Genomic DNA, 16,960 nt, shown 5'->3' on the forward strand with positions numbered 1-16,960 from the left:
GGGTTTTTGTTAGGTAGCCTCATTTGCCCAATTTTAATTGGGCAAATATATGTATGGCTCATTAATATGCAAAATAGGCTGAATAGTTATGACATTTCCAATGAATCATGTTGGTCTACTCTAGATCTAGTAATAGACATCGTATCATGTTTCTACTGCTTTACATTAAAAAGATACAATTGGAATTATAAAAATATGTGACCTTATTTACCCCACCCTTCCCTGCTTATGAAGGAGAATATACTGCAAATATAAATATCAATGAAGTTGATTTACAACCTCAACATCCTGAATTCACGGTAGTTTGAATCCATGTTTTTTATTTCATGCACTGACTTTATGTTTTTTTATACAGTGCGTACATATAGAGTAAAGAAGTGTGACATCGTCAATTTTCAAATTTTGCATTTCAGTATTTTGATTGAAGGTAGAGCATGATGAAATACCTCCACTACCAAAATTTGGTATGAATTGGTCCATGGGGGCCTGAGATATGACCTCATGAATACATATTTAGCCCATTGAAGTGAATATTGGCCTGGTTTCTAACTTTTAGAACCAGGTTAATACTACTACATTGACTACAATGGGGCTAAATATGCATTCAGGAGGTCATAATTATCTCAGGCCCCAATGGACCGATCCGCACCAAATTTTGGTAATTTATTTTATCTTCATTTCATCTTTATTTCACAAGCCAATTAAAAAGGCTCTTAAAACAATGTAAATACAGTATAAACAGTACAAAGATAACAATGAAAAGCAGCTCAACACAGAATATGTAGATGTTCCATAATCCGGGGGGGGGGGGGGCCACTTACATTGACGAATGGATACCATGCACAACCAAAAAAACACGTAAAAAGGATGTCTTTTTCACGATAGGGCACGTTACATACGTAACGTGATAAGGGTGTCAAAAACACAAAAATAATGAAAAAAGGGTATCTATTTCGCTAGGAAAATTACGTGTTTAGGGTCGAATTTGCGGGGATGATAAAACAAAATTTAAAATGTTTTATAAAGGATGTCCTTTTTGGCCCAACACTTCGTGTTCAGAGTCCGATTTGCGCGAGGTGTAGAAGATGGGGTCGTACTAAACCAAATAAGGTAAAGCCGACGACCGAAGGACCCGTAACAATAAAACATTCCTGTACTTGTTTAAGGGGTTCATTTCAGGGAATATTTGCCAAGAGTATCGTTTTTGTTTCCCAATACTTGTTAAGGGTAGGGTTTCACACGTCAATACTTGTTAAGGGGTTCATTTTCAGAATATGGAAATTACGTGTTTAGGGTGCTTTTCGAGACCCCTTGGTCGCGCATGGTATCCACTCGTGAATGGAAGTGCCCCCCCCCCCCCGGGTCCATAATGCACTGAGGTAAAACAAAATACATGTTAAATAGACATTACAGTGAAAAGAAAAAAAAATGTGTTCTAAAAATAATGAAAGGCTTGTGAGGCACACCTAAAAGGGCCTCAGTAGAAGCCTGCAGGCAAGGTAGCCTGAATAAGAAAAAAATAGCAAGAGGCTAGAAAGATGGGTAAAGAGAAGAGAAAAAAGCTGGGAGAACAGGTAGATGTAAAAGGAAATAAAGGTAAAGTGAAAGATAGAGAGAGGAGAGAAGTGAAAAATAAAATGAGCTCCAAAGTAGAAAAGATGAGCAAGAGAGACTGGATAAAAATATGCAAGTATATAATAAAAGGAGAGATTCTTTAAGGCCAGACAACCACACACGGGGGGGGGGGGGGGGGGCACTTACATTGTCGAGTGGATACCATGCGCGACCAAAAAAACACGTAAAAAGGATTTCCTTTTCACGATAGGGCACGTTACGTACATAACGTGATAAGGATGTCAAAAACACAAAAATAATGAAAAAATGGTATCTATTTCGCTAGGAAAATTACGTGTTTAGGGTCGAATTTGCGGGGATGATAAAACAAAATTAAAATGTTTTATAAAGGATGTCCTTTTTGCCCCAACACTACGTGTTCAGAGTCCTATTTGCGCGAGGTGTAGAAGTGGGTTCGTACTAAACCAAATAAGGTAAAGCCGACGACCGAAGGACCCGTAACAATAAAACATTCCTGTACTTGTTTAAGGGGTTCATTTCAGGGAATAATTGCCAAGAGTATCGTTTTGTTTCCAATACTTGTCAAGGGTAGGGTTTCACACGCCAATACTTGTTAAGGGGTGCATTTTCAGAATATGGAAATTACGTGTTTAGGGTGCTTTTCGAGACCCCATGGTCGCGCATGGTATCCATTCGTGAATGGAAGTGCCCCCCCCCCCCGGCCCAGCACAAAACAACTACATACACAAATGGATACCCTGGTGTAATATGCTATTATTCAATGTGAGCTTGTAATATTTTTTAACGTATTTTAATGAAGGTGAGTTCTTCAGGTCGGATGGATGGCATATTATTCCAAAGCTTTGAACCATTCACTGTGATCGAGCTTAAAGACAGCATGTTTGATTTCAGGATTGGGGTGCAAATATGTGTGTTTTGTCTAGTGTAGTAAGAATGAAAATTTTCTCTTTTAATTAGATTATACTTAGCATTGAATGTAATAAATGTGGACATAGGGATAGTGGTTTGATAAAACTGCATTTTTGGTTTTTAACGTGAATAATGTATCGCAATGACTTTCATATTGACACATTCCTTTAGTGTAATGACAATCAAGTCGTTTTGGTAATCTACCAAATTATGTTCATATGTATGATCAAATTGATATGTATACTTAGAATTGAATATTTGGTAATATGTAATGCTTGTGTTCTTACATATTCTAGAATAGTACATTTTAGTATTATACAGATAGTAAGCTTATTTCTGACAGCTGGCTGAATATTGAATGCCAATATAAATGATAATCTAGAATTCAATTTGAGATGTCAGTGTTTATTTCATTTTCACATAAATCTAATAACTTTTCTTAATGAAAACTACAATTTCTTAACCTTAAAGTGCCTTTGAATACATAAAACACTGATTATGTATGATTGTTTTGTAATATATACATTTTTTCCGATGTATGGAGTGAATTTCCTGTTCCAAGTAAGCTCAAAGAAACTTCAAGATATTGCAGAATACACGTCAAACAAAAAGTGTAAACATTTGACTGTTAATTCATTTCGACAAAAAAGAGATGAAGAGGTGTACACATTTTATTTTTGAAACAGCAAAGATATGCTATGAAGTAATGATGAAGGAGACGAGTCAATGATATTTGCATATTAGTATTCATTGATATAAAGCCCTATTTTCATTGCAGTGAGTTTTGTAATCTTTTGAATAAACGAGTAGGGCTAGTCCTGTTATGTATAAAGGTTGTTTAAGCAGTGCAATTTACTAATGAACTGATCTATACTGAGAATAGTAATTGCATATAATACTGAAATACTGATAAGTGTACTGATCAATAAATACATGTAGATGAATCCTTTTGAGGCTGTATGAGGGTTACATCTCTGAACAAAGTTTTCAGTCTTTATTATTTCTACTTCATTAATTTTGTTTTGTATACTGGAAGTAGTGCGAATTCATAGAAACTGCCATTTCATACTGCCCTTTATTAAATGAAAATAGTTCTTGTGTATATTCCATATTCATGAAAATTCCTGAAATAATATAAAGTGTACCTACAAAATGTAAAGTAAATCTAATTTCCATTGCTGTGCTTCCTATTTGGGATTAAAACATGACAAATCGTATTTCAATGGTGTCAATATTTCTTTTGTTGTGGTATTAATAGCAACCTGTCCATTAACAATATTTCTTATGTTCATATAAACATCAGTAAACTGAATAATTTCCAACTGATTGTGAAGTAACAATGCATATAAAAAATTATCTCTAACTTTCTGATAAAATTCATGTGTGGATTTTATATTTGGAGATAAATGTAAATAAAAAAATGTCAGGAAATTCCTAACTCTGAGGGCAGTTGCATAAAGCTGTTCACAAGTTTCATACATGAACAAACCATTGACCCGTTCATGTGCTTAATGATCTATCCCAGGTTCCCACAGATTGTATTAGTGAATTCCTCTCTCTGTAATCAAATTTCACAAAATAAAAACATATTGTTGAGATTCTTGTGAAGATTTTACTTCAAATTTAGCTGATGGGAATGAAAATGGTTGCGAATTAGATATGGCACCAAAAAAACAAAACAAAACAGGTCACCAGATAAGGTTCAGGTCTTTGAACAGCCTTATGAAACACCAACCTATAATTCTTTGATTTATTTTCAGGAAACTAAATATTTTTCATTCATCTGCCTCAATTTAAACCAATGTAATGCCAGGCTGATCTCTCTCTGTTACTAAATTATCTTCTTTTTACTTCCCAAAGCACATGGAGACATGCTAAGGTAATGTGGTACACATCTTTCTTTTTCATGTTTGTGTTGACTCTGCTGGGGTCAAATAACTTGGGGAAAATTAAAATCTTGTTTGACTTGGGAGAAATGTGACTTATGTGAGACTTGAAACAATTTTTTTTCCAACTTAAATCCAGATGTAATTTACAGTGAATGAAAATGTGCTCAATGTGAGAGGCTTCTCTTTGTTGAAAAAAAGGAAAGCACCCAAGCTTTCATTCTATTGCTGACATAACCTGATGTATTTTGATTTTGACATCAGGTAACTTGGTCTTGGACCTTTTTATAACACGTGAGAAAACACAACAATGGAAACATGATGAGTTGCTGAATATTTTGAAATTGAAAGAATATAATTCACATCAAATTATCATTGTTTGACACACAACTTTGAATACAGATTTCTTGAATACAAATCACAATTTATAATTTGTAACAAACTGAATGCTGATAAATAGTTCAGCGGAAATAAGCAGGAAAGCACTTAAACTTGATTTGAATGGAAGAATACAAGTTGATTAAAATCTTCAATTGATTACATAAAAATGCCATTTTGGGAAGTGCATATGTATGCATATTCAAGGACATAATCAAGCTTTAAAATGACTGCCAGTTCACATTTCAAAAGAATATTTACAAATACACAGACCCTAGATATGAAGTTTATTAGAGCCCATCTTGATGAAACTCACCCATTCACTTTTGAGGTTGGATGAATTAAATAAAAAAATATATTAAAGCTAGAAAAAAATCAAATAAGAATGTTATCATATCGAATAACAAATTAATCTCTTAAAAACAGGAACACACACTAAAGCACATTCAAAACATTAATGAAAATTGTAGTTCAAATAAACTCATTTGGACAGTAATATATTTCAATATTTCAGCGAAGAGAATCTATGTGAAAGTCAACTGTTAATATGATTATACATTTACAAGTACATGATATAAAGGCAGTAATATTTAAACTGCTATAGGCCCCACTTCTTCCTAACACTAAATCTCCCTTAAACCATCCTTATATGATAAATGCAAACCCAAGAAATTGTCACTTTAAAACTCACTTTCGTTTCAGAGAATTTTCTCCACAAGCCATTGATTTGTTTACACTCTCCCATATTACTAGACATTTTCAATGTCAATGAAGATGACTACTTTCAACCAATCACTGCACTGCTAAAAAGCTTGGAGTGTTAAAGCAATCTTTCAAACAATCAATAGACATATGAGACAAATAATGCATTTTATCATTACATAACTTAATGGTGATAATGTAATTTTATGAGCATCAATCTGTAATTCAACTTGCTGTGTTTTGCAATTTTTATTCAAATGAATACAGTATATAGTAATGATGCATCAGAGGCAGGTCATGGATATCAAAGTAAAGGAGAAATAAACACGTTTTTATCACCAACAACTCTGCATTGTTTTGTTCTAGTTTGATTTTTCATATCCTTTGTCAAGCAGTCATTCAGCCAATCTAAGCAAAATAAATCATAAAAACCTTGTACTACATAATCTAATAGGCTTTCTAAATTAATTTCAAGGTTTTCTGCACATACTTGACTTCAGCTTATTCCTCGATCCTAAGCCTAAGAATTTAGATATTCAGATATATTTCTAGACGAAATGTTGAACAAAACGAAAATATTTCCTAAAAAGTTTCAAACATTCTTTGTTACACATGGTTACTATGTTTCGTACATTATTTTTCAGCCTTCTATGTACACCTGTACTTGTTTTCAGCCATCTTACATTAATATTTCAGCTTTCTCTGTACACCTGCATTTGTTTTCAGCCATCGTACACCATTTTTCTAGCCTATCTATGTACACCTGCATTTGTTTTCAGCCATCGTACATTATTTTGTCAGCCTTCTATGTAGACCTGCACTTGTTTAGCCAACGTACATTGTTTTTTTAGCCTACTATGTACACCTGCATTTGTTTTCAGCCATTGTACACTTTTATATAGCCTTCTATGTACACCTGCACATGTTTTCAGCCAATTCTTCAGCCTTGTTCTTTTATAAACATTTATTATTGCAAATTTACAATATATTTTTGGAAGAGAAAAATCACAATATACTTCTTTGGCAGCATGCTTTTATCCATAACATGAATTGGAAGACATTAAGGTACACAAATCTTGTTACATGCATCAAACAAGAATGGAAATATGTTCTGGTTTTGTGTTTTACCAAATATTTGGCAAACTATTGCATTAAATGTAAAATTGGAATGCATCAAGTACGCATATATGTGTCACTATCATAACTATGGACAAAAACCACACAGAAGAGAAGTTATCGACAGGGAGTTTATTTCTTACAAAGATGATACATTTAAAAAGCAGCAAATTATTGAAATACAGGAATGTGTGTTTACTATCAATGCTATGTCAAATAATCTGATGGAACATAGTTTTAGACATGGCGTGGCATGATGTCTCCATCTTTTAGGCCTTTTCTGCTTTGCTTAAACTCTTGGTTCGCTTACGTTTGTTAGAGCGAGTAGTTTTCCCAAGAATGCTAGATGTTGGGGAATGGACCTTGGTCTCTTTAAGCTGTTCAGACTCGTAAGTATCCATGTATGGTTTCACCACCTCCCAAACCTACAACCAAAAAAAGAAAATCCTTTTTGTGATTCAATAACACAACAGAATGAAGGGAATCAAGGTATAATATATCAGTGTATACTGCATGAGGTAATGGAGAATCAGTTGCAAAAGGAGTACTAAATCAATATTTAAAAACAAGATTCAATTTCAACCTTTCTCAGCTTGTTGGAAATTATTAGTCAATATACACCTAGGCCTGTAAGTCTCTTTAGTAGTATGGACTAATTTTTTAACGGTTACTGCACCTGAACAAACTTAGAATAGGAGAGTTGTAGGAATGTTATAGAATGAGTAATTGTTACCTTATTTTCTCGGAGTAGGTTGGTAATGACTTCCATGTCGGGTGAAAGATGACGGTCACGCTCGAGAGGTCTATTGAGAGTAATAAAGGGAGAAATATAGAGAGATAGACAATCAGAGACAGAGATAGGCCCACAGACAGATGAATAAAAAGACCCAGCCAGAGACAAAAACAAATTCATTTAAATTATCTATATGTAATTAGCAGTTTTATATTTTTGATCAATTATATGAATAAAACTATATATATATATATTAATATATTGTATATGCAGAATGATTCAATCAAAGTCAGATGAAATTGAAGGTAACCAGTTAAAGATCAGTCATGAAGAGTTGGAGTCACAATTAAAGCTGACAACTTTTTTAACTTTTTACCAGTGCATCTTAATAGCTTACCGGTATTGATTGCCTAATACTGAAAATAACAGAAAACCATAATAATCAACTTGTGAACCCAGCTGAAAAGGTAAAAAACTTGAGACTTTTCTTATGTCTGTTTTGGATATCTGCTAGTTTGTCACTATAAGTAAAAGTAAGAAATGTTGATCACCCCCCCCCTTTTTAGAAAAAAAAATGAAATTTCATTTTTATTTCTAAAGTCATGCTAACTCAACTCATAGGTGTAAAAGATGCAAAAAAAAAAAAACTTACGGGACAACGCTCCTAACCAACTTGTGAACAGCCTCCAGAGGTGCAGTGCTGGTCAGTGGTCGCAGGAATTCTATACCTTGACAGGCACACATCAGCTCAATAGCAAGTACTGTTAGGATTTAATTAACATACAACATCCTTAATGGAATTATCATCATAAAACTAAGGAATGCCTAACATTTGCCAGATTGCAGTTCTATTATAATTGGTTTTGTTTTTGTGTTTCATCTAGTAGGCTTAGTTTAGTCATGTGTGATTTCAGCTATACATGTATGTAGATGCTGCATACTGGCAGATCATATGAAAGAAATGGAAGAAAAGGAGGAAGAAGTTAGTCTTTTAAGAAAAATTACACATTAACTACCAATCACAAACTCTCTCCACTTGGCCAAAGCAAGCTAATTTAGATTTCAAGATAAAACTTATGTTTTGGTACATGTCCATTTACATAAATGCTATGAATAAATTTAGGATTTCTTAAATTTGACAACTGGAACACATCTGTTTGTACATGGCAATATGAATTTCAAGAGGGTCATCACAATATCAGTGAAATCATAATCTTATGCAAGTTCAACTCAAATAAGAATGTCTTTAATCTTCTTCTAGATCCTAAATACCTGGTAAAACACACTCTTTTGAAAAAAAAAAGAGTACTTAAATGAAAAAAATTACAATAAATTTTGGTCACCTTGTTCAACATGCTCAACGACTTCAAGGCACTTTCTTGCAGCAAAACCTCCCATAGAGACATGATCCTCCTGAGCAGCACTAGTAGATAGAGAATCAACTGAGCTTGGGTGAGTCAATACCTTGTTCTCTGATACTGGTGTAGCACAAATAGAAGGAGACATACCAATCAAAGGAGAAATGAAAAGGAATATTATGAGCTATGGTTCTTTTAAGGTAGAATATTATAGAAGAACAACTCATTTCAAAGGACTGCTCTTCAAATGCCCTCAAAATCATATAAGAAACAACTGAAAAGGTGACTCTCATACTACATGTACACACCTTTCAGCATGCATGTACGATAGCATTGCATCAAGTTATTATTATTTTGGTTAGTTCAATCAATTACAGCAAACCATAACATTTACATTAAAGGAGATGGTAAGAAGGTGGATATACACAGAGGTGTAAAGAGATAAGATCATATAATTGTTGATATGGTAGTTAAAGTAGTTTGTGATTCACAAATGCTTCCGAAAATACATTGGAGAAATCATTTAAAAAAAAACAAAAAGAAGGGATTGCAGTGAAACATACAGACTTACCCAATGCTGCTGCAGTGCAGTGTGCGATCATGAAACCTGAATTAAGACCTGCTTCTTTGGTCAAGAATGCAGGAAGCTCACTCAGATCTATTTAACAGGGTGAGAAAAAGTATGAGAATTCATTACAGTCAAAGCTTCATCTTTTACTGAAACATCAAAGGGGGAATAGTCCATATGCAGGGAACCCCAAAAGATTTCAAAAGGAACTTTTATAAAATAGTAAGGAAAATATAATCTCGTACCTTTAACTGATTATGCTCCACTTAAAATTCTTGCCACATCATTGATAAGGAGCATGACTTTTAAAGAGTTCAAAATGCATATTTTATTTGCATTTTGATATTTTTAACAGTTTATAATTGTGCTTTAGTAGTGTAATGGAAGAAATTTAGCAGCTTACGAGGGTTGACGAGTCTCTCAATACGACGTTCACTAATGCTTGCCAGTTCATGGATCCCAATAGCAAGATAGTCCAGTACCTGTATGATCATGACAAATATATCAAATCATTAATACCTCAGTCACATTTGCTCTATGGTGGCCATTTGATGAGAATTAAAATAGCCTTTTTATTTATTTTCATTCAAACCACTGATCTGAGCTGGTACAAAAAATGTTATAACGGCTGTTTTTGACTTGCCGTATGGCCGCCATAGAGCAAATGTGACTAAGATATTGATTGATTGATTTGATTGATTTGATTTTATTGTTTACTTCTGCAATTACATCATTCGTATATAATACATTTTCCATAACATAACAAACATAGTATATTGAGAACTTTTTTTGGCATGAATCATAACTAAATGTACTAAAATTATCATTACAAACAAAACTGATCTCATACCAAATTAGTTAACATTTACAATTTGCAGAAGGATTGTCATCATAAGCAGATTGCTTGAAAAAATGACAACCCCAGGTTAGAACTCATTGATTAATATAATACATTAATACAGCAGAATCGATAAACAGTTCATTTCATGAAAAACAGCAGTAATGTAATTTGAGCAATGAAGATGGAGATGATAAGGATGAAGATGATGGTGAAATGGTGAAGATGAAGGCGATGGAGAGGATGATGGTGATGATGCTTTAATGATGACACATCGACACAGAAATTTTACTTCAAATATTCTGATATCAACATAGATTTAACGTTTGCCTTAAATGAGTAAAGAGACGTGGATCTTTTTATAGATTCAGGTAGAGAGTTCCACAAATCAGGACCATGGTGTCTTATGGATCTCTGTGCAATAAGCAATTTGGGGTTGATTAAATGGAAATTAGAAGAGTTCCGCGTAGGGTATGAATGGATAGATGTGTTCATAGTATAAAAATTGTGAAATGAAGGTGGGAGCATGTTATTTACGTATTTGAACATAAGCAGTAAGCTTTGAAATGAGTTTATGTCAAAAATAGTTAGAGTCTTTAGTTTATGGAATAATGGATTTGTGTGTGATAAATATTGCGAATTAGTACAAATTCGAATTGCTTTTTTCTGTAATAAGTATATTATATTAATTTTAGTTTTTGCACACGTTGCCCAAACTATATTGCAGTACGATATATACGGCAATATTAATGAATTGTATAGTAGAACGAGTGTAGTATGAGGAATTATGTTTTTAATTTTGTAAAGTACACCTACGTTTCTGGAGATGTTAGTAGTTATACAACGTATATGTTCATTCCAATTTAAATGTTCATCTATTGTGACACCTAAAAACTTTGTTTCTTTTTTCCTTTTGAGTGGAATATTATCTATGCTTATGTCGTATGGAAACTCAGTAATATGTGAACTTGTATGCGTAAAATACATAAAGTTTGTTTTGTCTATATTAAGTGAGAGCCTATTACATTTAAACCATAAAGATAGTTTAGGTAATTCACGATTAAATGTATCTACTAAAGTTTCTAAACTAGTGTTTGAACAAAAAATGTTTGTGTCATCGGCAAATAATACAAATGATAATAAAGGCGTTACAGTAGTCAAATCATTAATATATATAAGGAAAAGTAAGGGGCCAAGGATCGATCCTTGTGGAACTCCGCATTTTATTGACTGAAAGTTAGAAGAAATATTGTTGTGAGTGACATATTGTTTTCTATCAGACAAATAACTCTCAAACCATGATAGTGCGATTCCCCGAATTCCATAATTTTCAAGTTTTTTAAGTAAAATCTGGTGGTCAAGAGTGTCGAATGCTTTGCTTAGGTCCATGAATACTCCTATTATGTGTTCTTTATTTGTCATTGCATTTGTAATTTTATCGTATATTTGTACTAAAGCCTGATCAGTTGAATGCCCTTTCCTGAATCCATATTGGTTTGAATTTAGAAACTGAAAAGTATCTAGGAACTTATAAAGTCTTTTGTAAATAATCTTCTCTAATATTTTGGATATGCTGGGGAGAATAGAAATAGGCCTATAATTTGTTATTTCGTGTGGATTGTCTTTTTTTAAAACAGGATTTACCTTTGCAATTTTTAGGGAATCTGGACATTTACCGGTGCTGATCGACAGATTAAAAATATGACACAATGGAGAGACAATATAATGTATGATCTGCTTAAGAAGGAAAGTACTAATTCTATCATATCCCTGTGATTTGCTGGATTTGAGATTTTTTGTTATTTCAATTATTTCCTGAACATTTGTGGGGTTAAAGAATAGGGAAGAATTGATGGGTGTGGGAAGAAATTTTGCAAAACTTTGGTTTGGTCTGGCAAGGTTGTTAGCCAAAGAGGGTCCTATGTTAACGAAAAAGGAATTAAAGGTATCAGCTACATCATCTGAATTTATTGCAGCAGCATGAACTGTGAAATTGTCTTTAGGTAATACTTTGGGTTTCTTGCCAATCAAATCATTGATTATCTCCCATGTGGCTTTCATGTTTGATTTAACTTTGTTAAGTTTCTGGGAATAAAACAATTTGCGAGAAGCCCGAATTATATTGGTTAGTCTATTTCTATAAGTTTTATATTTATTTTTGTTTTGAATAGAAGGGTTCTTTAAAAATGTCTTGTATAGTTTATTTCGGGTGTGTATGGATCGTAGAATAGCTTTAGTGATCCATGGCATTTTTGCTTTTCTTTTTTTGATAGGTGATAGAGGAAAATTTTTATCGTAATATTTCTGCAATTTTTTGTTAAAATTTGTGTAAGCAATATCTGAATTTGACTCATTAAATACATCTAACCATTCCTCAATCGCAAGATCACTTTTAAACGATTCAATATTGATTGGTGTTTCTTTACTATACATTGTAGATTTAGGTGAATTTTCTTTTGAAATATCATTATCACATAATAAAAAAACCGGTAAATGATCAGCTATATCAGATATTATTAATCCGCTGGAAGTATCTCTGTTTAGTATGTTTGAAAATATGTTGTCGATAAGTGTTGATGAATGGCTATCAATTCTGGTCGGTTGATCTATGTGGGGATAATAACCAAATGAATGCATAGTGTGTAGGAATAAATCGTTTTCATTATTTTGGGATAACAGGTCAATGTTAAAATCACCCATTAAATATATTTGTTTATCTTCTTTTGTTATGGTATGAAGGCATGTTTCAAGCTCTTCGCAAAATAAATTTGCATTGCCATGAGGGGGTCTGTAAACTAACCCAATAATTATATTTTTGCCTTTCGGCTTCATGATTTCTAAGAATAAAGTTTCACTTTGTTTTAATGATATTTCTTTTCTTATTTTAAACTGCAAATGTTCATTGATGTAAAATGCTACACCACCTCCTCTTTGATCTTCACGATCTCGCCTAATAAGATTATAGTTTTGCAAGTTGAATATGTTAGGTGAATTATTATGAAGCCATGTTTCCGTGACACCAATAATGGAGAATTTGAAATTATTTAGAGTAAAGAGTAATGATTCCAATGATTCAAAGTTTTTGTTCAAACTTCGGGCATTAACATGAAGCAAACTGAATTTGTGTTCTGTGTCTCTGAATTTAGAAGTAAAATCTTCAGTTGAGTAATATTTATTACATGATGCATTGTTTGTATTGAAAATAGAAAAAATGTCTATGTCATTACTCGTGAAGAAAAAATGATATTACCAAGATTTTAAGATCGAAGATATGATAACTGGTTTGTATGTAAATTTTCTGTGCCGTAACAGTATGATGACGGTGATAATGGTGATGATGATGGTGGTGGTGATGATGATGATGATGATGATGGTGGTGGTGATGATGATGATGATGATGGTGGTGGTGATGATGATGACAATGATAGCAAATCATACGGGAGGTCAATGAAGTCATAACCTGCGAGCATCTGGCCACCTTTACGTTAACAGAAAGTAGAACCAGAATTGTTGTAATCACAAAAGTGAATAAAGAAATGAAACCTGTCTAAATAATTCTATAAAAAATTCTCGATAAACCTTGGTCAAAGAACCAAACATAAATTAAAAAGAATAGTAAAAATCGGAATACATGCAGTGTAAAATTGCGGGTAACAGATCGATTAAATTCAATACAGGTATTAAAGAGCATTTCTTGTTGGATTACAATTAACGAAATTAAGCAAACATGTGGTGAGAATCAAGGCTAGTACAATGCCTTTGAGAAAAATGGATACAGAGACAGTTATATACTAAAATGATTTAAAATAAATACCACTGAGCATGTACTTGCAAGATATTGACAGCAAAAAGTATTTAAAGGCTCCTTCGTATATTGAAAATAAATTAGACAAACTGTTTTTTCATTATATTACATTCTATCGATAAGAACTTTCAAAATTATGTCTTATTGTATTATAGCAGGATGTGTATCCATCCCAATTGGTAGCAGTACTATTCATCATATCATTGGCAAGATCTTGTTAAGGGGATGTATGTGACTGTGAGGTAAATATGTGTTGAATATCAAATGTGCATTTGCATTAAATATGATTTCAAGTCACACTAAAGTGCTTTGAAGCACCTCATAGAACATACAGAATACTTGGATGTTGTTTGAAGGTTTGCATGGTGGCATGTACGATTGCTGATGTGGTTTACGGTACACCATGTGGAGTGTTATAGAAGCAGTGGATAGAAGAAGAGAGGAAGTGGATAGGCGAGAAAGTGTCCTGAAGACGGACAGTCAACCTGTCCGAAACGTCGAGTCTCTCTACTACTCATCATCTCTACTCGCCGACGCAAGCCAGCATCTCCTCATCAGCTCTACTACTCAAGCTGTTCTCACTCAACATTCCTTCTGGTTTACAGTCCTTTTCAGGACTATTCTCAAGAAAGAATACTCTATTCTCAAATCTCCACTTTCTCGCCTATCCACTTCCTCTCTTCTTCTATCCACTGCTTCTATAACACTCCACATGGTGTACCGTAAACCACATCAGCAATACAGAATACTTGTACATATAGAAAATATAGCATAAACTTTGATGGAATTCAAATAAACTCTGATCTTATTCTGGTGTTGGTATAACAACAAAAGGGTCATGATTTGAAACGATACCACTGAATTATTTTTCTCGTCCACATTTAGCAAGTGCCATTTGTAAATTGAATTTGGGCTCCTTTAAATTATATGCAAATAATGGTAGTTTGAGGTAAATGGTCAAGAATACTGTATTACTGGATGATTTCTCACCTTGGCTGGATACTCTCCATGGAAGTTACCTGCAGACAGTATCTCGTGTTGGTCTGCAAACACCATCTGATCATTGACAACATTCAGGAAATAACTTCAATTTGCCATATAAATTAGAGGTCAACATTGGACATGCATTATGTCAAGTGTATTGTAGTGTTTGTGGTTCTGAGTAGATTTAGTTTTTCAATAATGCATTATATTATTTTTCAAATCACATATTATCACAGTATTTACAAGTAATTGTACATGGGACATGTTTTTTTTTTTAATCTTAAAGGATACAGGATTATCAGTAGCACTATTCATCTCGGTGGTCAAGATGCCTTTGACAAATTCAATTGTATCCCACACCACTCCATGAACCTGTGACAAATAGCAGAAAAATATGAATTTATTATTGACAACATACACCTTCACTATAAGACCAACAAGGACTTGTGACACATACTATGCCTTTTTCATTAAAATTAAATAAGTTTGTTGATTTGCATTATTTTTACTTCAACTTGATTTGTTCAATAAACTTCTTTCGTTTTCGAAGTGTCAGTGAATAACAACTATTTTGAATTCTCAAAGATTTTATAATTAATACTTTTCATATTATCCTAGTGTTCTCAGCTAATCTGATTCTACAAATTCTGAAATATAATTCTATTAAGTCTGAATTTGTTGACCCATAACGCATCAGACATGTTGGTAACCATAGCAACCATACCTGAGGGCAGCATCTGAGGGTGTATGCATCCTGGACCCGATCACAGAACCGATGGCTGATAGCTATCTCTGATGGATGAACATCAGAATGAAGAATAGATTGGAATCGTTTAGCAACCAATCTCTGTCCCTTGTGAGGTCTAGTACGATGGATACCTGAAAAAAGGTTTAGGAATAGTAGAATGATAGCTTTTCAAGCTTTTTTTGTCAATCAATAAGGTGGAAAATTGAACAAATAATAGTACTGTAAACAAACAGTGAAAACATATGACACCCCACCCCATTCACCTGAAAAAAAATGAAATATGACAAATCTAAAAATTGTATTTCAGTGCAAAAACAACAACTATATAAACAAACAATTTTTTTTTTCAAAATCAAATGTGAAAAAAAAAATTGTAACGCCCAATATTTCACCCTTCAATACAAAAGTAAGATATACATTGCCCTTATCTATCTTACATAATAGACTTTGGATTAAATGCATATATGATCTTCTGGTTAGCAGCACAGAGTATAATATATTATGTATAAATATTACAAGTATTGGACTATGGATGACATAATTACTCAACTTACAACTTTCAAAGGCAGTGGTTGTTCCTTTCAAGACCTCAAGGGTTAAGGCAGCTATCACATCAGCTTGTTGAGCAATGGCATATGCCCGTTCAACAGCTGAAACAGAGTAATATATCATAGGATTAGTTCTTTGCCCAAGATGTCATGGGGATGTAATACATAAATACAATTTGAATCAGCCAAGAAACTAAAAAGCTCTATCTTACAAGATAAATGTTCTTGTTTCTCTCTCATCACTTGACTTTGAGTATTGCCATTAACCGCAGCAAATTTACAAAGAAATTGAGTGGAAGACACAGTGCCACAACATCAAATCAAGTCTATTGTTTTTGAAATATTTCAACAAAGCAGGTATGTATTTCAAATTTCAGTTCATTCAGTCGGAGGCAAAAAACATTCTTCGAATCATGTTAAGAAAAATCAATCATTATTATAAATTGAGCATATGCACGCTGCTTTCCTTAATTATTCTAGTAATTTGAAAGTTGCTCGTTTGTAACCTTGAAATAATAGTTCTGTTTGTATTGTTAGTCTTTAATTAAGGACAAAGGTAAAGGGCATGCAGGATATTCATAATTTCATTTTATTAATTGATTAAAACATTCTTAAAAGCGGATAAAGATTGTAATATTCAAAGAACAATACAACAAGACAATACAAAGTAGAAATGGTTAGGGAGCCCCCCCCCCAAAAAAAAAAAAGCACAAACTTGTTGTTAGGGCTCCCTACATGTAATACACAAGAGTTGATTATCAAAGACAAACACTACTAACATGCAAAGCTAT

General features: G+C 33.3%; 1 protein-coding gene across 1 annotated transcript in view; it reads right to left on the bottom strand.

Annotated features, from left to right (window-relative positions):
- Nucleotides 1-6,165: 6,165 nt before the first annotated feature.
- LOC121410421 (histidine ammonia-lyase-like) overlaps nt 6,166-16,960 on the bottom strand; it is a 28,725-nt gene continuing 17,930 nt past the window's right edge. Inside the window, exons 11-20 of the mRNA XM_041602499.1 lie at nt 16,176-16,271; nt 15,598-15,752; nt 15,165-15,245; nt 14,880-14,945; nt 9,650-9,728; nt 9,250-9,336; nt 8,664-8,798; nt 7,973-8,081; nt 7,321-7,390; nt 6,166-7,012 (exon numbers count right to left, since the gene is read on the bottom strand). Of these exons, the coding sequence (XP_041458433.1) occupies nt 6,857-7,012; nt 7,321-7,390; nt 7,973-8,081; nt 8,664-8,798; nt 9,250-9,336; nt 9,650-9,728; nt 14,880-14,945; nt 15,165-15,245; nt 15,598-15,752; nt 16,176-16,271 (1,034 nt within the window). The 3' untranslated portion in view covers nt 6,166-6,856. The remainder of the gene's footprint in view (nt 7,013-7,320; nt 7,391-7,972; nt 8,082-8,663; nt 8,799-9,249; nt 9,337-9,649; nt 9,729-14,879; nt 14,946-15,164; nt 15,246-15,597; nt 15,753-16,175; nt 16,272-16,960) is intronic.

The sequence above is a fragment of the Lytechinus variegatus genome, chromosome 3 (assembly GCF_018143015.1).
Source record: "Lytechinus variegatus isolate NC3 chromosome 3, Lvar_3.0, whole genome shotgun sequence".
NCBI classification, from domain to species: domain Eukaryota; kingdom Metazoa; phylum Echinodermata; class Echinoidea; order Temnopleuroida; family Toxopneustidae; genus Lytechinus; species Lytechinus variegatus.